Source organism: Impatiens glandulifera, chromosome 6 (genome assembly GCF_907164915.1).
Source record: "Impatiens glandulifera chromosome 6, dImpGla2.1, whole genome shotgun sequence".
Classification (NCBI taxonomy): Eukaryota; Viridiplantae; Streptophyta; class Magnoliopsida; order Ericales; family Balsaminaceae; genus Impatiens; species Impatiens glandulifera.
Window position 1 is genome coordinate 47,154,357 of NC_061867.1, and position 26,454 is coordinate 47,180,810.

The 26,454-nt window shown below is 32.0% G+C and overlaps 1 protein-coding gene across 1 annotated transcript; it reads right to left on the reverse strand.

Moving 5' to 3' along the window:
- Positions 1–18,448: 18,448 nt before the first annotated feature.
- Positions 18,449–23,023, reverse strand: LOC124943704. Its single transcript, XM_047484180.1, has 8 exons — positions 22,858–23,023; positions 20,764–20,870; positions 20,585–20,671; positions 20,089–20,289; positions 19,716–19,871; positions 19,571–19,624; positions 19,078–19,221; positions 18,449–18,802 (listed from the first exon to the last, which is right to left on the reverse strand). Exons 1-8 carry the CDS (start codon positions 23,021–23,023, stop codon positions 18,449–18,451), a joined length of 1,269 nt encoding a protein of 422 aa, XP_047340136.1.
- Between the last annotated feature and the right edge of the window lie 3,431 nt (positions 23,024–26,454).

The window sequence follows — 26,454 nt, forward strand, 5'->3', positions numbered from 1 at the left end:
GTTTAAGAGATTATTCTAGACAGGCCTTGAATAATTTTGAAGTCGTAACATTCTGAATAAAAGCTAAAAAGCTAAAAACATAAATGAATTATCTGATTACAATGATTTCAATTATAGTGAGTTTAAAAAACGGCAAATTCAGTTCCTACAAATATTCCAATTCTGCTCCGTGTTTGGAATTCTTGTCCACGTTCCCGCGAGGGAACTGCAATCCGATACAATGTCTTTCTATAACTCTTTAATGCTTCTACGGGTTTTTCCATATACCCTTGCATTCCGTTCTTGTCAAATGTTATACACCACTCCTCCAAAGCCGTACTTGAACACGCTTGTTGCAAATCTATTTCCCTTGGCTTTGAGTAGTGCTTCATCTTTGATATCATTCTATTCGCTCGGGAAATTGATCAGCTCCAGGTTTTTATAGAATTTGTCCCAAAGTCCGAAGCAATACAGCAGCTCCCGAATAGGTGATCTATGGTTTCTTCATTTCCTCTACATAGAAGAAAGCTCGCGTCCGGGATGCTCATATACTTGCTGATACGATCACGAGTGTTAAGTCTTTCCTAGAAGGCGAGTCATATGATGAACTGGTTTCTAGGGATAATCTTCGTTGACCATACAAGAGGAGCCCATTCTACTTTCTGCGTTTTTTCCCGGGTTACCTCCCATATTTTCTTCGATACCAGCTTCCCATTGTCCTCAACTTTCTATTCATGAATATCCGGTCTGTCGTGTAGTTGTATGTTACTTATATGATCAAGTATCCACTGTCCTTCTAGATTTCTTCTCAGGAGTGAGTCCTAATTCCCGTCTTTAATGTCTCTAATTTTCACTTCTGTGCAGTCCCTTCTGATGCGGGTATTTTGAAACTCCTTCTTGTGGATGATAGGCTGGTTTTCGAACTAGGGGTCGTGCCATTATAGAGTGCCTTTTCCGTCCCCAAGCCGGATGTCATAAAGATCTGCAATATCGCTTCTTAGTTTAAGAATCTTTTTTTGAGACCAGCTCATACCTTCATGAATTTTACAGGTCCAAATGCTGGTTTCGTATTTAATAAACCTCGTATGCACCCATTTGATCCATAATAACTCCTGATTGCGCTCCAAATCCCACAGATGCTTGAAGGTGAGAACCTTGTTCCACTTGATATAGTTCTTCAAACCGATGCCTCCCTCGTCCTTCGGTTTGCAGAGAGCGGTCCATTCGACTTTTTTTCCTTCTCTTCCGCTATTGCCCAAGATAAAGTTCCTCATGAGCTTGTCGAGCTCTTTCACTATCTTCTTCGGAATGACCATCTGCTGCGCCCAGTAGCCAACTATGCCCATGACCACGGTTTTGATAAGTTCGATCCTCCTTACATAAGAAAGTTTTTTCGCTGCCCAGCTAGATATTGTGTTTTTAATCTTTTCAATTAGTGATTTGCAGTGTGAGATCTCGATCTGCTTCGCAGTTAAAGGAATTCCTAAGTACCTTACGGGAAAATTGTCTTCCTTGATGCCCATTATGTTGAAGATGTTCTGCTTTGTTTCGTCCTTCACGCCTCCATAAAATGCCACAGTTTTGCTTTCATTAATAGTTAAACCTGTAACCTTAAAAAAGAACGTTAGTGCAGCCCTAATAATTTTAATGGAATCAATGATTGCGTGCGCTATAATGAACAAATCGTCAGCAAAGCATAAATGAATTACCTCCTCTACCTCACAGAATGGGTGAAAGATGTATGGACGATTCTTTCGGAACATCGCGAAGATGCTCTCAAAGATCTCCATGATAGCTACGAAAAGGTAAGAAGAGGGGGATCCCCTTGCCTTACCCCGTTTTCAGCCTTGAAATAGCCTTCGCGGACTCCATTGACGCTAACAACACAGTATGATGATTAAACGCACTGCATATTCCATTCAATAAAAATAATATGAAAAGCAAATACAACCAGAAAGTCCCGAATGACTTCCCATCTAACAGAGTCGAAAGCTTTCTTGATATCTATTTTGAAAGCCACTCTCGGGGATATTTTCTTTTTCCCGTAACCTTTTAAAAGGCTCTGCATGAGAAGAATATTATGAGAGATTGTCCTACTGGGGATGAATGCAGATTTGTTAAGATTTATAATTTTTCCTATGATATTTTTAAATCGTTTAGAAATGATTTTTGAAATTATTTTATAAATCACATTTCAGTAGGAAATTGGTCTGAAATCTTGTACTTTCTTGGGTACCGCAATTTTGGGGATCAAGGTTAGGACCTCTGTATTCCATTGCTTTAACATCTTCCTGTTCTTGAAAAACTTCAGAACCCCATCAGTAACGTCTTTACCCACAACCGACCAATTGTGTTTGAATAACTGTGCATTAAACCCATCAGGACCCGGGCTTTTATTCCTATCAATACTAAATAGAGCTTCTTTAACCTCAACCCTCGTGACCACCCTTATAAACTTGCGAATATCTTCTGCAGAAATTTTCCTATCAATAATCTGATACAAGATATTCAGGTGACTTTGATGATGCTTTCTTGTACCCATAAGCCGTTTATAGAAATCGATAGCCAAATCTTGTACACCCTTTTGACCCTAAACATATTCACCATCATCATTCTTTAGCATATACACAATTTTCTCATGTTTCTAGCCTTGCATTTTCTGTAGAAGAAAGCTGTATTTTTGTCACCCAATGAGAGCCATCTCTGTGTTGATTTCTGTCTAATAAAATTCTCTTCAAGCAGACTCAGCTTTCTGAAGTTTTCAAGCGCATCCCTTTTTGTTTATTGAGTTGTTCATCATTATCATCTATTAATAACATTTTCTGAACTTCTTCTAGTTCTTCTATAGCAGCCAGAACTCTATTGGAGATATTGCTGAATTTCTTCTTGTCAAAGCTTTGGAGATGATTCTTCAGGAGCTTAAGCTTCTTAGAAACCCTATACATGTTGGATCCCTTGATATCTGTAGACCATCCAGAAATTGAAAATTTTAAAGGCCTTTTATACCTTTCTTCCTTTTCCCAGAACAATTTAATTGGGCAGTGATCAGATATACCCAGATTTAGAACTTGAAGTTGACTTCTCGGAAATTGGTTAATCTAGTTCTCATTACTAGACATCTATCAATTCTACTTCTTCTAATTTGCTCATTCCCTCTCGTAGAAGACCAAGTGAAGAAATTACCAGAATTGGTAGGCTCGATACAACCCATATCTCTGATGCAGTCATTAAAGTCAATCATATCCCGAGTTATTTCAGATTCTAGGCTACGATCAGATTCGTTTCTGGTTACGTTGTAATCACCAAACACAGCCCAAGATTTATCACTACCGATCCAATTTCTAAGACAATTTAGAGGAGTCTTCTGTCGGTGCTTGAGTTGCTAGCATAGACAATAGCAAGATTAAACATGATTTCTGTGATTCTGTCTTTGACCTCCACCAGGACTGCTTGATCATTCAAAAAGAGAGCTCTGACCTCAGTAACTTTGTTATCCCAGATAAGCTAAATTCTGCCCTTTTTGTCATTTGAGTTATGAATAATTTCCCAACTGCTATCAATACACAACTTGCTAACCTTCTCAACATTCTGACTTTTGACTTTTGTCTCAAGAATACCCATAATAGTGATCTTCTAGTTCTCAATGATCCTTCTGATTTCTTTGCTTTTCAGAGGGTCATTGAGCTCCCTTATGTTCAATGTCACTATATTCATGAATGAATATAAGTGTTGGGTTCCTGACTTTTTAGAGTGTCCTGGACCTCTTCATCAGAGAAATCATAAGCATCACTTGTCTCGTTATTCTCAATGGCTACAACATGATTACATGGAATACTATTCACATTGAGTGGGGGTTGTCTCACATAGATCTCATCTTCTCCCGTTATAGAGTTAGTGGCTTCTGGATCTAAGATCTTTTTACTCTGTCTTCGCTTTTCAGCTTTTTCTTCTTTAGTAGGTCTTTTCTGACTTTGAACCTCTTCACTACTAGATCCATGTCTGTTATCGATTTGAATTTGCCCTACTTCAGAACCAAGGCTCACTACCTTATTCAAGACCAAATTGTCTTCTTCTGCACTTGATTTTTTAATTTCACAAAACCCAAGATTTTCCAGGTCATTCTTAAGAGCTTCTTTATTGCTTGTTAGTTTTTCAATATTTTTTTGTCAAGGATTCTCCTGTTCATTATCTTAAAATGTGGCTCTAAGCCTATGGATCGGGTCATTTCGAATTCTGATGACCTTACTTTTTTGGTTCCTGCTTGCATTCCTAGAATTGTGAAGATTGGACTCACGGCCTATTAGAGTGTCATCAAACCCAATTTTGCTTGTTTCATATAGAAATTTAAATTAATAGAAAATATGCAATATCTTTTAATATTTGCAATAAATAATAATTTAAATTTAATTAGAAAATGTATAAGGAATTTAAAAAGTTTAATGTAACAATCATATAAAAACATTAATGTGATAAAATACTATTCCCACACAGAGCTTTCATTATGTGATTAATCGGTATTTTAAATAATTATATAATTAACTAAAATATTAAACTAAAATAATGTTTCATCTTTTAAATCTAGGTATTATATTTTATTTTTAATAATATATGATTATCTTGCAAATTATTATAATTGAATCATTTGAAATTAATACATTAGAACAAGTAATAAAATTATAATAACGAACATATTAATAATATACTATCAAAACAAAAATTATGTCTAACTAATTAGGCTATTTAAAAAAATCATGTAAAAAATGATGATAATGTATAAATAAAAAATTATCATATATTATAATTTACGGATTAATTTAAATCATAAAACAAATAAATAATATTTTTAAACAATATAACAAAAATAATTAAACATAAAATATTTCAATTTCTAATCTTGTTTAAACAAAATAAATATTTGACAAATACCCTTAAAAAAATATAAAAGTTGTCTAGAAATACAAGTATATAGTTTAAATCTACCCAGTTTTAATTCATGGCAATTATCAACCTATCTATTACCCTCATCACATTTTGCATCAACAACCATTTTATATAATTAAGCATTACTTATTATATAAATTTCTATAATTGATTGAAAACAAATAAAATATTCATTTATCGTCATTATTTATTACTATTTTCACTTAATTTTTCGCCAACATAATGAAGTTAAATGAATAATTTAGTCGAAAGTAACTTGAGACAATAATAAATTTAAAAGAGTTAATTTTAAAAAATAAAATAAAAATATTATAAATTTCTCATTTATCATATATTTTAACCAACTAAGTTAATAAGATATTATATTTCCTATTTAACCTAAATTTTGATGAATGTACATATTTGATTGGTGATATAAATAGGTATAAAACTATTGATATAGTATAAATTATACTGTTTTAATATAGTATTTCTTGAATTTTTACTATTAATATAAATTTATACCTTTATATAATTTATACATCATATTAGATGTAAAATAATAAGTAGCCTTCCTAAAGACAACATTATTATTATTATTGTTATTATTTTTATTTTTCATTATACCCTTTATTAATATTATATAACTTATTATTCATTTTTAATATATTTTTTAAATAGTTTAATATTTTAATTATTTTTTTTATAACCATAAATTTATTAATTATTATTTTATATATTTACTTATATGATAAATACTATTGTTTATTTTATATATTATTTTAATTTTATGTTTATTTTATTATAATTATTAATAATATTTAAATTAAATAAATATAATTTACAGTTTATATTATAATTAATTTTTATATTATAATTAAAATTAAATTAATTATTAAAATAATAATAGTACAATAATTTATAATATTAAACAATATTATTTATAATATAAATTAATAAAATAATAATAATAATTTTAAATTCATATGTATACAATTTATACTTTATATTGTATACCAAACACTTAATTATAAACCATATACTATTTATTATAATTTATACCAAACACTTAGTTATAAACCATATACTATTTATTATAATTTATACCAAACATCAATAACCTATACAAGTTATACCACCATATACTATTTATATCTAATTACAATTTATAATTCTATACAATTTATACCCTATATAATTTGTATTACCTACCAAACATGTTATATTCTCAATATTGTAATAATCTATATATATTATATATACACATGAACCATTTTTAAACATTATATATATAAATTAATTAATTAATTTTTATTATATGTCTCTTTTTTATAGTTGAAACAAAAAGAATAAATAATATTTTTTTATACTTAAAAAAAAGTTTTAACTTATTAATAAAGTGAGAAATATTATTCGTAAATTTTATAAAAAAAATCAATTTTATTGATATTTATTAGGTTACAATATATATATATATATATATATATAAATATATATATATATATATAAATATAAATAAAATTTATCAATCACAATTGGCCTAATGTTTAAAGTGATCATTTTCCACACTCAAAATTACTCACGTATATATTAATAATCCTTCTTCAAATTTTCACCCCATGATATTCAAATATTTGTATTTATGTAAATTATAAAAAAATAGTTAATTTATATTAATATAATTTAATATGAATTTATAACTCAAATGCTTGTATTTACGGTGAATTATAAAATAAGAAGTGATGAATTATAAAAAAAATGATAAGTGGTGTTTTTGGCACAATTAAAATCCCACGTCGGAAGATGATGAGAGTGAAAAAAGTTTCTTAGTATATAAAAGAAACTATATTCACAATTAAAATAAATCTCACATCGGAAGATGATGGGAGTTGCGGAAGTTTCTTAGTGTATAAAAAAAACTCTCCCCTCTTTGGTTTATTGCACCCAATATTTGTATTTTTTCTTCCTTCTTAATTGATAGCCTTAGTGCTCGGAGACGTAGGCAACATTTTGGCTGAACTCCGTTATCAAATTCTGTTAGTGTGTTCTTTCTTTTGTTTTCTTCTTTTGTGTTTCTGTTAGGGTTTTTCCCAACAAGTGGTATCAGAGCCAAATGTTCGTCTTTGGCATGGTGGAGTCTTCAAAAGGGGCGTCAACTCCTTCGTCATCCTGAACGAGGACACCGATGTCGAATTTGAAGTTTGCGGTGGAAATCTATGATGGAACTGGACATTTCAGCATGTGGCAAGGTGAAGTTTTACATTTTTTTTCCAGTAGGGTCTAGATGTTGCTATTGAGGTCGGAAAGCCAGATAGTATAGAAGAAAAAGAGTGGAGTATCATGAATCGGTTGGCGTGCGGAACAATTCGATCGTGCCTGTCTAGAGAGCAGAAGTATGCCGTGAAGAATGAAACTTCAACACAGAAACTATGGCAAGCATTGAAGGACAATTTTTTAAAGAAGAGTGGTTAGAATAAGCTCCTTATGAAAAAGAGATTGTTCCGGTTTGATTACCAATCAGGTACTACTATGAATGAACATATTTCTAAGTTTAATGAATTAGTAGCAGATCTGTTAAACCTTGATGTTAAGTTTGAGGATGAAGATCTTGCTTTGATGCTGCTATCGTCCATTCCTAATGAATTTGAACACTTACAAACAACATTACTTCATGGGAAGGGAAATGTTTCTCTTGATGTTGTAAGTTATGTTTTATATTGTCATGAATTGAGAAAACAGGACAAAAGAAAAAGAAAAATAGGTACAACAGATGAAGCATTGATGGCCAGAGGTCGCCAGCAAAGCAAATCAAAAGTGAAAGGAAGAAGATTTGAAAGTAGAGTTTCCAAAGATGAATGTGCTTTCTGTCATGAGAAAGGACATTGGAAGATTAACTACTCAAAGTTGAAGAAGAAAGAGAAAGATTCTGAAGATGCAAATGTTGCAGAAAACAAAAGTGATGCAGATTCAGAATACTCTTTATCGATGTCACACACAACATCACATCCTGATGCGTGGATATTGGACTCAGCCTGCACTTATCATATGACACCAGTTCGAAAGTGGTTCTTTGACTTTAAGGAACTGGATGGTGGAGTTATTTACATGGATATGCTAGTACATGTAAAATAAAAGGGATATGTTCATCAAGCTGAGAAATGATGACGGATCCACCAGAATTATCAGAGATGTTCGGTACATACCGAATATGAAAAATAATCTCATTTCTTTAGGGGCCTTGGAGTTGAAAGGCCTACATGTGAAATTGGAAAATGGAGTTCTTAGGGTAATATCTGGAGCGCTAATGATGTTGAAAGCTATCAGGAAGAGTAATAATTTGTATTACTATAAAGGTAGTTAATAGGACATCATGTGTATCAACTTACGAGAGTAGTAAGGAATTAGATGCAACAAAGTTATGGCATATGCGATTGGGGCATGCTGGTGAGAAATCTATGCAAACTCTTGTCAAGCAAGGATTATTGAAAGGTACAAAAGTTTGTAACTTATATATTTGTGAACATTGTATTCTGGGAAAATAAAGGCGAGTAAAATTTGGCACTGCTATCCATAACACCAAGGGTAGTTTGGATTATGTGCACTCAGATGTCTGGGGACCTGCCAAGACTCCTTCTCTTGGAGGTAGACATTATTTTTTTACTTTTATTGATGATTTTTCCAGAAGCGTATGGGTGTTTACTATGAAGAATAAATGTGAAGTGTTTGAGATTTTTCTTAAATGGAAAACTCAAGTTGAAGAGAAGACAAGAAGAAAGATCAAAATTCTCCGGACTGATAACGGTGGAGAATACAAGAATGATCCAATCCAGAAGTTATGCCAAGAGAGTGGCATAGTTCGACACTTCACAGTCAGAAAAACACCACAGCAGAATGGAGTATCGAAACGTATGAACAGGACATTGATGGAGAAAGTTTGATGTATGTTGTCCAATGCTGGGTTAAACAGGAAATTTTGTGCAGAAGCTGTGTCATAAGCTCAACATTTGGTAAATCGCCTACCATCATCTACACTTGGTGGCAAGACTCCATTAGAGGTATGGTCTGGAAAACCTGCAACTGATTATGACTCTTTGCATATTTTTGGTTCTACTGTATATTATCATGGAGTTGAATCAAATTTGGATCCACGAGGAAAGAAGACTCTTTTTATGGGATTTACTACTGGAGTTAAAGAATATCTCCTCTGGTGTTTGGATGCAAAGAAAATCATTATCAGTAGAGATGTTACTTTTAATGATTATTCAATGTTGAATAAGGTAACACTAAACAAGATTGATTGTACTCCACAACAGGTGGAGTTTGAGCAGATAAAGATAAGCCCAACTATAAGTGACTCTCCGACGACAGACGAAGAGATAAATGAGGAAGAGGTTCCGACCCAAGAACCTTCATAACAACGTGAATTAATTGTTGTGAATAGGTCAAGATGAGTTAATTCAAAAACCAGGTCGGTTTATTGACATGGCGGCCTATGCACTTCTAGTCGTAGATGATGTTCCATCCACTTTTTCAGATGTCAGTCGAAGTACTGAAAATGGAAAAAAGAGAGGTATTATGGAAGATGAGATGCAATCTATTCAGAAAAATGATACATGCAAGTTGACGCATCTACGAAAAGGGAAAAAGGCTATTGGTGGTAAATGGATCTTTGCTAAGAAAGAAGGATTTTCCGAAAAATTTGATGTTCGCTACAAGGCAAAATTGGTAGCTAAAAACTACGCTCAAAAGGAAGGATGTGATTATAATGAAGTACTTTCTCCTATTGTTAAACACTCTTCCATTGGAATTTTGTTGGCCTTGATAGCGCAAATGAATTTGGAGCTAGCTCAACCAGATGTGAAGACGGTAGGCATTCACTGTCATTTGAACGAGGAAATCTACATTTACCAACCAGATAGATTCAATGTTGCTTATAAAGAAAATTTGGTTTGCAAGTTGAACAGATCATTGTATAGGTTGAAGCAATCGTCGAGACAATGGTAAAAGCGACTTGACAAGTTTATGATGGAGCACAAGTACACAAGAAGCAGATTCAGTTCATGTGTATATTTGCGCAAATTGCAAGATGAGTCTTACATTTATCTACTCTTGTACGTTAATGATATTTAGAGAAATGGAACTCTTTAATATATATATATATATAATCTGACTAAAGATTGTTGATATTGTAATTAACTTCTCTAATATTTTATTTTTTTTAGTTACCTAGCCATATGACATCTTAACGTGTATATAGGACTTTGCAGATCTTTATCCTTATTATTTAAAGTGAATATTTTTATTTTTTCCGCATCAACATGACACTCAAAAAATTCCAAAAATTGGCAACCTTCTATTGTTAAAATAGACAAAATGGGAGGATAAATATTTAACAGTTTCAAACCTAGTAATACGCTGAACATATTTAAAATTTAATCATCCAATTAACAAATAATCTCTTTCACTGTTTATAATTTTCTTGCCTTGGTAAAATAGAACTAAGAATTTGTGGATTTCATGGAATGAATAGTCTACAACTTCAATAGCACAATTCCAGCTTAGGGTTTTAAAATTTTTATGACAATCACTAAAGAATAAAACATATTGTGGAATCTACTACATAAGACACATGGAGACTTATACTGGAGATGAAATAGAATGACATCATGACATTGTAATTTATACAGTTTTAACATGTTTCACTGTTTGATAATTCTCTATACTAATTTGTAAGACTTGTTTTTGTAAAAGTAAAGGGAATAATTGAGACACTTAGAATAAAATACCGTGCAGTTATAAAGTTAGAGCTCAACACTTTTAGGAGATTATTTCCAAAAATAAGTAGTGAATTATACAAGAAGATCAATAAAAGAATGCAGTCGAGTAGTGACTTGATGAAAGTTTGACATTTATAAAGATTAAAATTAATAAAATTTATATTTATATATATATAATTTTTAGTTTTAATAATCCCTATGTTATTATTTATATAAATAAATGTTTTAGTTTAATAATCCATATTTGTAGTTAGTTTTTTTTAAAAGAATATGACCTTATAGGGCGTTTGCACATGGCCTTATAAGGCACTTCCCATGACATTCACTTGCACTAAACATATTATTTACATAAAAAACTCTTAAGTCTTTATAATATCCTTACAATGTTCATAAATAAACATCATAATCTTATGTGTTGTGAATGGGATAGTAGACATTCACGTTTGCTTGTTTATTCTTTGTCGACCCTATCTGTGAAAGTTGAGATGATAGGAGAAACATCAATGAAGTGTCAAACATGATCAAACTTTCATTTCAGGGATGTAGAGCCAATGTTGACATTGAATTTGTAAGCGAAAATAAAAACACAATAATAACAGTTTTATTAAACATAACATAAATCACATAGAAAATAATTAAGATACTCAATAATGCAGCCAAACTATTTTTCGGAATCTTGATGCCGACTTACTTACAATTTTCTCAATGAAAGTTTGTTTTCAAAAAACAAATGTTGCACACGACATTGTTAACTGAAAAAACTAAATATATTTTTTAACAGAAAAAAGTTATGCACATATGGCCTTATAAAATGTTGCACATGACATTGTGAACTTAAAACCTATATAATTTTAACAAAAAAAAAATGTATTGCGCGCTCATAGCATTATAAGGCGCTACACATACCATTGTTCACTATAAAAGATAAAAAAAATTAACAGAAAAAAAGTGATGAACAATGGACACTAGAATCTAGAAACCAAACTATAAAAGTAATAAAACAGTACATTTTGGGGTCAACAAATGACTTGTTTAATGCTTTATCTTTTACGACGTTGTCTCTATTGTATTCCGAAAATAAAATCATAAAAGTTCATTATCTATATAAAAAAGTGTGTGTATAACTATACTGAAAATCTTACCATTTAGTGAAAGAATTTGTAGTCTTTGAATTCATGCAATGAATAAATATTGGTTTTTTTTGGGGAAAACGACTTAGCGTCATTTTATTAAAAATTCCCAAAAACGGGAAAAAACCCACGAGTTTAAGAGATCATTCTAGACAGGCCTAAAATAATTTTGAAGTCGTAACATTCTGAATAAAAGCAAAAAACTTAAATGAATTATCTGATTACAATGCTTTTAATTCTAGTGAGTTCAAAAAAATGGTAAATTTCAGTTCCTACAGATATTCCAGTTCTGCTCCGTGCTTGGAATTCTTGTCCACGTTCCCGCGAGGGCACTGCAATCCGATATAATATCTTTCCATAACTCTTCAACGCTCCTACGGGTTCTGACATATACCCTTACATTCCGTTCTTGCCAAATGGTATACACCACTACTCCAAAGTTGCACTTGAACATGCTTGTTGTAAATCTATTTCCCTTGGCTTTGAGTAGTGTCGCTTCTTTGATTTCATTCCATTCGCACGGGAAACTGATCAACTCTAGGCTTTTATAGAATCTGTCACAAAGCTCCTAAGCAGCTCCCGAATATGTGATCTATGGTTTCTTCATTTCCATTGCATAGAAGACAGTTCGCGTCCGGGATGCTCATATACTTGCCGATACGATCACGAGTGTTGAGTCTTTCCTAAAAAGCGAGCCATAGGATGAACTGGTATCGAGTGATAATATTCATTGACCAAAAAGAACGTTGGTGTAGCCCTAGTAGTTTTAATGGAATCAATGTTTGCGTGCGCTAGAATGAAAAAATCGTCAGCAAAGAATAAATGGGTTACCTTCTTTACCTCACAGAATGGGTGAAAGATGTATGGACGATTCTTTCGGAACATCGCGAAGATACTCTCAAAGATCGCCATGATTGCTACGAAAAGGTAAGAAGAGAGGGGGTCCCATTTCCTTACCCCGTTTCTCCCTTGAAATAGCCTTTGTGGACTCCATTGACGCTAACAACAAAGTAAGATGATGAAACGCACTGCATAATCCAATCAATAAAAATCATAGGAAAAGTAGAAATAACCAGAAAGTCCTGAATGACATCCCATCTAACAGAGTCGAAAACTTTCTTGATATCTATTTTGAAAGCCCTCTCAGGGATATTTTCTTTTTCTCGTAGCCTTTTAAAAGGCTCTACATGAGAAGAATATTATGAGAGATTGTCCTACCGGGAAAAAATGCAGATTGGTTTAGATTTATAATTTTTCTTATGAAATTTGTAAATCATTTTTGAAATTATTTGATAAATTACATTGCAACAAGAAATTGGTTTGAAACCTTGTACTTCTCGGGTATCGTAGTTTTGGGGGTCAAGGTTAAGACCGCTGTATTCCATTGTTTAAACATCTTTCTATTCTTAAAAAACTCCAGAACTCCATCAGTAACGTCTTTACCCACAACCGACCAATTGTCTTTGAAGAACTATGCATTAAACCCATATATCTGATGCAGTCATTAAAGTCAATCATATCCCGAGTTATTTCAGATTCTGGGCTACGATCAAATTTGTTCCTGGTTACGTTGTAATCGCAGAGGACAGCCCAATATTTATCACTATCGATCAAGTTTCTAAGACAATTTCAGAGGAGTCTTCTGTCATTGCTTGAGTTGCTACCATAAACAATAGCAAGATTAAACACGATTCATGTGATTCTGTCTTTGACCTTCACCAGGATTGCTTGATCAATTGAAAAGAGAACCCTGACCTCAACAACTTTGTTATCCTAGATAACCTAAATTCTGCCTATTTTGTCATTTGAGTTGTGTATGATTTCCCAGCTTCTATCAATACACAACTTTTTAACCTTCTCAACGTTTCGGATTTTGACTTTTGTCTCAAGAATACCCATAATAGTGATCTTCTGGTTCTCAATGATCCTCCTGATTTGTTTGTATTTTAGAGGGTCATTAAGTCCCCTTATGTTCCATGTCACTATAATCATGAATGGATATAAGTGTTGGGTTCCTAACTTTCTAGATTGTCCTGGACCTCTTCATCAGAGAAATCGTAAGCATCACTTTCATCGCTATCCTCAATAGCTACAACTTAATTACATGGAATACTATTGCCATTGAGTGGGGGTTGCCTCACATAGATCTCATCTTCTCCCGTTATAGAGTCAGTGGCTTCTAGATCCAAGATCTTTCTACTTTGGCTTCGATTTTTAGCTTGTTCTTCTTTAGTAGGTTTTTTTTCTGACTTTAACCTCTTCACTGCTGTATTCATGTCTGTTATCGATTTTAATATTCCCTACTTCAAAACCAAGACTCACTGCCTTATTCAAGACCAAATTGTCTTCTTCTGTACTTGATCTTTTGATTTGACAAAACCCAAGATTTCCCGTCCATTCTCAAGAGCTTCCTTATTTCTTGTTATTTTTTCAATGTTTTTTTAATCCAGGATTCTCCTGTTCATTATCTTGAAAGGTGGCTCTAAGACCATGGATCAGGTCATTTCGAATTTTGATGACATTGTTTTTTCGGTTCCTGCTTGCATTCCAAGAATTGTGAAGAGTGGACTCACGACCTATTGGAGTTCCATCAGACCCAATTTTGCTTGTTTCATATGGGACAATTATTTCCCATCCTATAGATCTTTGAATTCCAGAAACTTTAGAACTAGGACCTGTAGTTACATCAAGACTAGTTCTTTGATCAGTATTAGAACTAGTGGAGTTAGGACCAGCAATAGTATCATCCACAATAATAGAACTTGTGCTAGTATCAGGACCAATATAATCGGGACCAACAATGATTGCACCTTTTTCATCAGGACCGGTAGTAGCAATTCTGGTAGCTTGAGTAGTATCAGGATCAGCAAGTCTAGGACCATGCTTAACATGGTCAATATTGCTAGGTACAGTATCATTATGAGAAGCTCTAGGACCGGTGTGGCTATGTTTAACTTTATCAGGACCGATACTCTGACCAGGACCGACGTTTTAAACAAGACATATTCTTGAGAAAACAGAATACCTTGGACTGGTGCCCTGAACATGACCAAAATAATCAGCGTTAACAGGGCCATATTGTACCCTTACCTACTTCATTCTTTTTCCTATCTTATTCCTTACCCTTATATGTTCTTTCTTTTGGTTTCTCATCCTATCATTATCAGTGCGTTCATTGTTGTTAAGTTCAGACCTGTTCACATTTCTCTCAACCTGAGCCTGGTTAAAGTCATTGATACCGCCTTGTTGAGCGTTGTTATTGTCCTTCAATTTTAGATTATTATTGACTGGACATTTATTCGTAGCGTGTGTGAAAGTGTTACACCATATACATCGATTTGGTTTCCATTCGTATTGTACTCCAATGTCAAATAAACTTCCCAGTCTATCTTTATGTTCAAGCTTGATTGGAAGAGAGTCACTTGGATGAATTTCTACACTAACTATGGCCACAAATGCATGCTCGTAGCCTTCCATTGTTGGGTCAAACATAAGTGATTTTCCTATAATGATTGAAATATAGGCCAGACCCATTGGGTTGCACAGATGTGGTGGAACATTCTTAAGATTCACCTAGATTCTTAAGATTAATTTTCTCGCTCCACTTGTACAACTTGAATTTTTTTCCTCTGATAAAGGTATATTCGCTCTCTATGATCGACTTTATTTCGCTTTCATTTCTGAAGGATAGAAAGTAGAATCCGTGATCATTGATTTTGATCCTCTCCCGACCAAAGGATTCCCACTAACCCATCAACGTTCTTTTAATCTCAACAAATGGTGCCTTCATGTTGCCCATAAAGTAACCAACTATGACAAACTCCCATGCCTTTACGCATTTTTCTTCAATTTCTGGTGGGAGCTCAAACCGGTGCGGATGATCAAGTGTAATTACCTTTGGGGTGCCTATATGGAATTTTCCCTTTTCTGGATTGTTCATGGCATTTCTATTCCACACCTTTTCTTCTTTCCAGGTTTTGTTTGGGTTGCTCATGATTGTATACACTTTTGTTTTATTACATTTCGAAATTTCCTTCATGGCGTCAACCGTCCACTTGATCACTTCATCATATTGGTCTTTGTTGAAGAGATTCCAATTCTTTATATAGTGAAGTTGAACTGAGCATTCAATTGATCATTTCTTTCCTAGGGCATCGTAATCTTTTGTTTATTAACTTGGAAAAATAGCTTCTTCATCTGGTTTCTCAGTCCTGTCAAATTTTCTATTTCATTTTTACTTATTGACCACGTTAGACCAGCAGTAGGATCCTTGTTATCAACCTAAGTAACTTCTTTGTTAGGAATTGCAGTAGTAGGAGGAGCCGAAAAGATGATTGTTTCAGGGTTTCTATCTTTCCTGACTTGTTTGTTCTTTTCGGCCCATCTAACCTTTGTATTTCCCACAAAACTATTGCCTTCAATTGTTCCAATCTTCTTTAGAATATCCCCTTCAGTGCTCTTCTCTTGTGTACCAATTTTCCTCTTTTGAATGCTATCAATTGGAATTTCAGGATCCAGATTAACGAGTGGAGAAAATGCACTCATTTTCAATATCTTAGGGTTAATCTCGGGTGTCACGGGTTTCTTGGGATTTACTTCAGTATTCTTCTTGGAACTTGAGTTATTTGTCTTCATGTTTTTCTTTTATTTGATTTTCGATCCATTCTTACCCTTCTTAGCTATTTTAGAATTATTCGATCCTGTTACTTGATCGATCCTTTCAATTTCAACACTTGTTTTGGAAGAACTATGCCCCTTTGTTTTAGGTTAGATTATTTATATATTAGAAATGTTAGATACATTAATTTGTTAGATTATAATTCTAATCCGAGTAAGTTTACTGAGTATAATTTAACCCAAGTGTAAATTTTCCGATAAGCTGACGACATTTCTAAATCGTGACGTGCATCCGGTAATTTTATTATCGTATTATTGAAAAAAAAACTAAACATATATTCATTATTTCTTACTTTCCTTAATTGCTATTTTTATTTGAAACTCAAACCTAATTTATTTTTATTAAAATATGCTCAAACTTTGAATTACATTGTATTTGCAAAATTTTATTAATTTACTAAATAGTGATATTTAAGGGACCCAAAAGTTAGGAGGTGATAAATATATTACTTAGTTTGATATTTTAGGTTATTTTAACGTTTCTCTTATAATTGTTTTAAAATCAATTATCACATTAATATTATTTAAATGATTTATTAAAATATCTAAATATTTTATTTTTATTAATTTTAAATTTTAAATTTTAAATACAAAAATTTATTTTAATAATTTATCTTTAATAAATCTCAACTAATCTTTATTGTAATCAAAATATTATATATTTGTATATATTTAAAAACTATTCATAACCCAATATAAAACAAGCTCTTCAAATTATTATACACATGTATATATCTGAAGTTAGTAATTAGAATGTGTTTTAAAAAAATGATAATAAATAATTTATTATGCAACTAATAAAATTATTATTATTTTTTTAATTTTAAAATGTAAAATTTTATTAATTTGGTTTCATATAATATTTTTATTGTATCTATTTAAGACCTATCTATCTACGAGTGCCCTTCCTGAGATTTTTTAGGCCTTAGGCGAAAGCACGAAATTGGGACCCTACGCATAAACTCAAGATTTAATTCCCGTCTAGGACCCTTTTCAATCAATAAATCTCTTGTTTTATTATCAATTTTATCCCAATTTATAGGATCATATATATCTACGAGGGGTTTATCCACGAGAGAGATAGAATGGTTGTTCGTTTGACTATCGTTTTCGGGAATGATATTTATTTCCTCCACATTCTCATCTACATTAACTATATTAATTTCTTCAGCATTTATTACTTCAGTGGAGTATAAATTTTCAGAAGCTTTTGTTCTTTTAACAAACTTGTCAAGCGCATCACTTTGAGATTTAACAAATTGTTCTTCTAATTCTTTCCTTTTTCGTTTTTCATATCCAGATAAATATTTTTTCGGCGCCATCAAACAAGTAAACTAATTTCAAAGATCTTTACGGCTTAACCACACAAATACACAATCTCAAAACAAAGCATAAAAATAAATAACAATCAAACCCTGATGTTGAATTTTCACTTTTAATGGTTAAACCTTACCTCAAGGCTCAACTCAACGAAACAGAGCCACCGTCGAAATTATTTTGTTGTCGGTTTCGTTGTCGGTTTCGTTGTGAGTTTCGTTGTTGATGTAGGATACAGAGACTGAGAGAGACAGACAGTGAGACAGACAGTAGGGTTTTCAATTTGTTGTTCTGATAGTGTTAGTTTGTTTCTCTATTTGGGCTATAGAGCTTTGGCCAAAAAATCTAACATAATAAAAAAAAATTAAAGAATAAGAAACAAAAAATCCTTACTAATAACTAGCATCTATAAAAAAAAATTGGTCCCTTTTTGGTCCTAGGCCGTGGCCTAAGCTGCCTACCCCTTTTTGGCATGTCAATTTAGTTCTTAAAAAAATTGTATCGATAAATTGTAATAAGTTAACGTTGTTGGTGCGAGAACTCGAGAGTTTGTGATTAAACAATATCTATATTTATTTTTATTTATCAATGAAAAGGATTTAATCACCTTATTTGATATTGCAGAACATTACATCAAAATAATATAATTTAAGGACAGATTGTAGAATAACCGGGTCCTCCGTAAAATATAGAATTACCAAAAACAAGTGCACCATAACATGGATTAGCTGTCATAAAAACTTCATGCAATTCTTCAACTGGATTTCTGTATTGGTCATAAACTTTAATTTCAGATACAGTACTTGTTCCATTTTCATGGGCATATAGTCCATTTCCCATTTGAGTAGTTGTGTGGTGACCTTCATTTTCGTTATTAAGAATCTCTCCACCAAAATCCACTCTATCAGCATATTCACTCAATGAAGTGAAGAGATTCTTAGGAAAATATCCTATGAGAATACCATTTACATCTAGCCACCAGTGTCCATCCTCACCATCATCCTGTAAAAAAATTTGTTCAAACATAATAAATATATTGGGCCGCAACCCATCAGTCAATCTTCTGGTTTTGATTTGCAATTAAATACAGTTTTATTTTTTCAATTATAATTTAAATTGAAATGGCCCAATAACTATTAATTAAGGCTCCCATTTTAGACATTTTAACATTTTTTTCAAATGAATAAAATATTATAAGCTGTTTTTGTTATAACTTAATAAATTAATTATTAAAAGTTTATACGTTTGAATGGTTTCAAAATACTAGTTAGATTTACCTTGTAGACCATAATTGTTAGGAAAGTTAATTGCCCTCCAAGAGTGGAAGGAAAAATGGGTTGACCAAGTTGAATGCTGAAATCAATTTGTACAAATCCAGCGCAATCATGGTCATAACAACCTGTAGTATTGTAACCATCTCTCTGTATAAACAATAAACCAATTCTATCAAGTTAACGAATAATTGGTTAAATTGATTAATCCTAACATACACACCCACTTAAGGCTTGTTCGGATTCAAATTTTTTAAATAACATGTATTATATAAAACGTAATGATCGGTGATAATGTTAAAGATATTAGAAATTTTGGGTAAAAAATTTAGGAGTATTAATATATAATGATAAAATAAATAAAAATATTATTTAAAATATATGGTATTTTAGTATTTTGGTTAATGACTTAAATAATGTTATTTAGAGAGAAGTAGTGAAATAATATTTAATTATGTTAAATTATTTTAAATAATTCTATCAAAAATGTCTTACTTACTGTCCAAAATGTGAATAATCTTGGTTGATCATCACCATATCTTCTTGGAGAAACCTTGAGTAGTATCAACAACAACAAAAATAAAACAGGTTAATTTCTTTACTATAATTTCTAAATTCTCGTGTTGAAATATTTTTATACTTACTATCCATCCGACTTCAATGGTATTCATGTTTTCATCATCTCCCGAACTAATCCATATTTGAGCTAGACTAAATTCATTATGTTCGACTTCAGGTTTCCATACCGTAAACGTTGCACTTGCTCCAAATAAGCGACCAAAACTTTTGACTATAGCGTGCTTGGATGAACAATAGAAAGAAGGATATAAATATCAACATATACAATATTAATAATTTATTTTTCTAAAGTGCAATTATAGTAGGTTGGTAATAATCTTTATACTATAAAAAAAATTAAATATATATCGTTGAATTTTGAAGTTATTTTTTGTATTGATAATGTTAATAGGTTTGAATGCTTTATTAAATGAAAGTTGAGTTGAGTTCTTTGATTACCTCGTGCACCTGTCCGTCAATGCCTACAAATAAGCTACTATTGAAATGAGGCGAAGGGTGTTTACGAGTGATAGAATTTGTACTCCTTCTAATGGGAACAGTTCCTTCTGGGCATTTTCCGTATTTTTGCCATCCTTGAGATATTTCTCCATTGGATGTTGACTCCATTTTGATTTCAACGGGGTAAGAGCTACGTTCCATCTAGTAGAATTTATATTATCAAACATTTGTATAAGATTAATTTGTTTTTCTTATTCCTAGTATATATTAACGCATTAGTGTATTTTACTAGATCGGGAACTCAAACTATGTTTGAAAGAAAGAATCAAATATTTCATATGAATGTTGATTAGATGAAATATTGTTCTAAAATATATCTTAATATATATTAACAAATTTATTAACATTTTTTCCGTTCAAACCGAGCTTCACTACATTTCTAAATGTTTTAAAATAAAATTGATAAATTCAATCAATAAAACAAAATTAATAATACCTCTAAATCTTTAGTATTATCATCTATAGGACGATGGTTGGATGCAAGTTGATTATTAATGTAAACACAATCAATCACATCATCACCCTACAAAATAAATGATTTAAGAAAATATAATAAATATGATAAATAATCCATATATACATAGAATTTAGAATTGCACAAGAATTATAATGAACCTCTATGGTTTGAACAATGGTTTGAACAGTGTCCTGGTGCTTCAAACCCCTTGAACTCTTTGTTGTCCCAGACACATAGTATATGAATTGCCATGTTATCAAGGTTACTAGAAATATTGAAAAAACAATATTAATATTATGTTTCTTGAGAGCCATTAAAGATTTTATATTAAAAATGGTTTCTTAAGTTCCTTACTATTTAAATATAGATTGATTAAACAATAACTAGACTTTATAATAACTTATTTCTTTTACTTTTGAATTTTTTTCTTATTCTTGAAATATTTTATCTTTTATGACCTGTTTTATTAGAAAGTTTTAATAGCCCAATTGTTATTTGTAGTTCAACTTTGTGTATTTTTTAAATGAGTCTTGAACTTTAAATTTTGATATATGTGTCTTAAATTATTATAATTTTTTTATCATACATACTATACTAACTTGTAAAAAAAAATTGATTGGTTCGTGAACTTATTTACGTCATTACTTATTGTTATAATATTCAAATATGTATATCTTTATAATAATCTTGAATGAATAAATAATGATTATACATATGATATATTTATTTGAAAAAAAATTATTATATTTTTTTAATATTATAGTTGTTTAAATGTTATAGATGTTATTTTATATTATTTGTTATGATAATCATTCTAATTATTTAGTAGAGATTCTTCTATAATAGTTTGATTTGATTTTCTTAATCAATTATTATTATGAAATAAAAATAGATTGTACTTATCTTGAAGAAATTGATTCTTTATTGGTTGATATTTTAAATTTTTATAATTAATTATTTACTAAAAAAAAATTGATCAACAATAATTAATTTAGTATGATATAGTAAATTTAACTATACTATAATATATGTATTTAATTAATAAAAATTATCCCATAATATTTTATGCATTTCAATTATATAGTTTTTCATTCAAAAGTATCAAAACCTTTATTTTACAATTAATTCTTATTGGTAAACTCATTTCTAATAGTCTTTTCTTTTATTTATGGTCAATAATAGTCATTTTGTATAATCGATTTTATTAAATTAATGATTAAAATCTTATTATTAAAATTTTAATACATAACCTATTAATTAAACAAAATCTGACCCATTTTTTTTATATATATAAAAACTAAATTAATTAAATTAGACAAAAATGTATACTGAGTTGTTTATTTTTTACCCAAATAGATAATAAATAAACTTTTTTTGGAAAACAAATTAGCGTTATTTTATTAAAAATCTCAAAAGTAGGAGAGAGTCAAAATTAAAGTTAAACAATCTCTATTTTTGATTAAAAGGTGACAAACAACGACCCTAGAGTTCCTCATTAGAAACAACAAACACACAAAAATTACAGTAAAAAACAACAAAAGCATACAAAGCCTACAGTTTTAAAATTTTGATTCTGGTGTGAACTTCCTTTTTGACTACTCTTACTCTGCTTTAGAATCCCAATTTTCCTTCCTCCAAACCCAATTTGCATTACTCGAATTCCAACGATTATATTTATGTCGCATCCTCACCTGTTTGACTCTAGGCTTTACTATCAGTGAATGAATTGTTGCATATGATATTGTTTGTTTGTGAGTTGCGCATTCAATGACTTCAACTTTGCCTGAGTTATTTCGATCTACTTTTATAGTCTCCTATTCACTTTCCTCCACTTCTTTTCTATCACTTCAATCTGCTAATTTTTCATTTCTTTCATCCCCTGATTCTTTACATTTTTTTTCTCTAATTCTTCTTCATTTTCACCCTCTAATTCTTCTTCTTTATCCGATTCTTCATCTTCTCCTTCCTCTATTTTTTCATCTTCTACTTCTTTTGAATCCTCAACATTTTCATCTTCTTCTTCATATTTAATTTCCTCTAGATGTTTTCCAGTTCCTTTTCAATTTCATTTTCCTAGACTTTCTCATTCTGCTCCTGAACTTTTAGGCTATAATTCTGTTGCTGAACTTTTAAGATTTTCTGTTGTTCTTCAATTGTTTTTTCACATTGATTACTCACATGTTCAAAAGTATTGTAGAATGCACATCTGTTTGGCATCCATTCATATGAAATATTCATGACTGTGGGCTTACCTCTTCTGTCAATAACTGTCATTTTTGCTGGTAGAGTACTTTTAGGGTGCTCTTCAATGTTTATCCTAGCATATGTGATGTGTTCTCTTTCTTCCGTGATTGTGTCCATATACAATGGTTTTCCTAGTAGACTAGCAAAATGACTAAATGCTTCTGCATTGTACATATGAGCCAAAATGTTCCTTAGTTTGAACAAAATTTGAGCCGTTTCTTTCGGTTTTCTACGTAGGTTCAATCCTTCAGACCATCTTTCCAGCTTCATAAAGTTTGACCCAACATAAGTATTCCCCAAATTTAGAATATTCTCCAAATTTGTTCCTTTCTTGAACTTTAGGAAATAAGATCATTGATATTTGCAGATACCTTTTCTAGTTCAATGTGCTCCCATTGCTTTAGCAAGACATCCTTAGTGACCAGGAAAGATACACGATTTTTTCCTATATAGTTACCAACAACTACACATTCCCACTCTTTAATGCATTTCTCTTCAACTTCAAGGGGTAATTTAAAATCAAAAGGAGATTTGAGAATCTCAATCTTTGGTTTAAAATCCCCCAAGTAAATTTTGCCTTTGTATTGTACCTAAGTTTCAGTTTTCTATTTAGTGTTTTTCTTCCAAACTTCATTTCCTTTCCAACTGGAGTTATTTCTGATAGTGTAATTCTTGATTTTTAGGCACTTCATTAGCTCCCGCATTGTCTCTACAGACCAACTAACTATCTTATCATATTCTTCTTTTTTAATTAATTCTAGTTCTGAAGGTAGTGAATATTAAGTTGGGCTATAAACTGTTGAGTTTTTTTCTTGCTAAGAACAATCTCTTCTTTCTTCGCTTGAAACAACAATTTCGAAATTTGATTTTTTAGTCCGTAGAGATTAGCCATTTCATTATATTCAACCCTCCATTTTCCATCTTTATTGACTTCTGCTTGAATACTTTATGTCATTTTAGTTTTTTTTTCTGAAAATTTTCACTATTTTATTTCTGCTCTATTTCAGCATTATCAGAACTCTATTTCTGCTCTATTTCAACATTCTCATAACTCTGTTTCTGCTTTATTTCAGCCATCACTTTCTTGCTTGTATCAATTTCCCCGAATTCTTTTACTTCTTTCGCCTTATTTTTGTTCCTTTTCCCCATTGATGAAGAGAAGAACACAATAATAGAGAAGAGTAAATGCAGAAACATGGAAATTCAGAAACCCTAAAGATTTAACGACTAAATCTCTTCGAAAAACAACCTTCCAAAAACAACCAAGATTAGAGAACTAATCGACGCTCACAACTAGGAAACAAGCATCCAGAAAAGATATCGATGCTATTATAATAGATTTAGGGTTAGCGTCACTAACTTCGTGAATCATGTCGTTTGTGTTGATCGTGTTGTTCGTGTCGATCGTACTGTTCGTGCAGATCGTGTCGACCGTGTCGATCGTGTTTCAATCGACGAGCGACGTTTCTTGCTTTTGAATCTCCAAAGATTTTTTCTTCCTTTTTAGAGGTGAGGAGAGTTTAGGTTCTGATAATAAATAAACTTAAGAATTGATAATTAAGAATTTTTTTTTTTGGGGGGGGGGAAACGACTTACCGTCATTTTATTAAAAATTCCCAAAAACGGGAAAAAACTATTAGTTTAAGAGATCATTCTAGATAGACCTAGAATGATTTTGAAGTTGTATCATTCAGAATAAAAATAAAAATGTAAATGAATTATTTGATTACAATGTTTTCGTTTCTAATGATTTTAGTAAATGGTAAATTTTAATTCTTGCTAATATTCCAATTATGCTCCGTACTTGTAACTTTTTTCTCCACGTTCCCGCAAGTGCGCCACAATCTGAGACTATGTCTCTCTATAATTCTTCAACACTTCTGCGGGTTCTGCCATAGACTCTTCAGTACGTTCCTACCAAATGTTGTAAACTACTTCTCCAAAGTCGCACTTGAATACGTTTTTTGTGAATCTATGTCTTTTTCTTTGAGTAGTGTTGCTTCTTTGATTTCTTTTCATTCCTTCGGGAAACTTATCAGCTTCAAGCTTTTAGAAAATATGTCCCAAATTTCCAATACTATCCTGCAACTCCCAAACAAGTGATCAATGATTTCTTCACTTCCGTTTTATAGAAGACAACTCACGTCCGGGATGCTCATATACTTGTTGATACGATCACGAGTGCTCAGTCTTTCCCAGAAGGAAAGCCATATGATTAACTGGTGTCGATGAATGATCTTGGTTGACCATACGAGAGGAGCACATTCTACTTTTTGGGTTTTGCAACAGCAAAACTATGGATCTTCTTAGAAATCAAAACCTGTAGCAAATCAGATTTCAAATCGTCTATGACGATAAACAGATTACCAAGAACTGAAATAGCACAAAGCAATAAACGACAACACAATATACGTGGTTCGGTCAAAATCGACCTACGTCCACGGGAGGGATAAGTTTCACTAAATCAAACAAATGTCAATAGTAGAAACTTACATGCCCTGCTCTCAAATGAAAGAAGTGATTACACTAGGAATGATTGGACTACTCCACAATCAAAAGCTCCCCCAATCTCTCACTCTGGATCAACCAAAGAACAAGAAGAAGAAGGAAACCAGAAAACCCTAGATTTGTAATTCACTCTCTCTCTATTTGCTCTATTATGAGAAAAATACCCAAAAAAAAGTATTTATACTCTAACCCGTTTTCATAAGAGAAAACCCTGACCCGTTTACCCGGAATTTAAAACCCGCCCGCAATGGCAAGGAACACCAACAATTCTCCCCCTTCCGAGCTACGGGATAATGTTGTTATAAACATTCATCATCGTGACGCTTCTGCCAGAACCATTCCGGCTTTGGCACAACATATCTCATGCTTTCCTCTTGGCAAGCCCTTTGTCATCATATCTAACCCGTTCTCATCTGTGTGCACTTTCTCCAAGTATAACTCCTTCTTCTCGAGCACTTCACAGATCTAATGGTACCTTCTTTGGATGTGTTTTGAACGTGAATGGAAACTTGGATTCTTGCTCACATGTATAGCACTCTGTGAGTCACTAAACACCACAAACCTGTCTTGTGCAATGCCAATTTCTTTCAACAATTCTTTCATCCATCTCATTTCTTTAAAACATTCAGTAATGGCAATATATTCAGCTTCTGTAGTAGACAAAGCAACACATTTCTGTAGACGAGACTGCCATGATACAACTCCTCCTCCAAAAGTAAACAAATACCCTGAAGTTGATCTCATTGTGTCAATATCACCACTCATATCTGAATCAGAAAACCCTTCAACATGTGACTTTCCAGTACCATAACACAAAGCGTATTTGGAGGTCCCTCGAAGATATCTTATTAGCCACTTAATCACTTTCCAGTGTGTCTTACCAGGATTTGAAAGAAAACGACTAAGTACTCCAACCGCATGAGCTATATCCGGTCTTGTACAGACTATTGCATACATCAGACTGCCTATTGCTGAAGCATATGGAACACTGCACATTTCTTGTCTTTCCTCTTCATCCTTGGGAGACATTATCTTGTTTATTTTTAAGTGTGTAGCCAATGGACAAGCAACTGGCTTTGCCTTGTCCATACAGAATC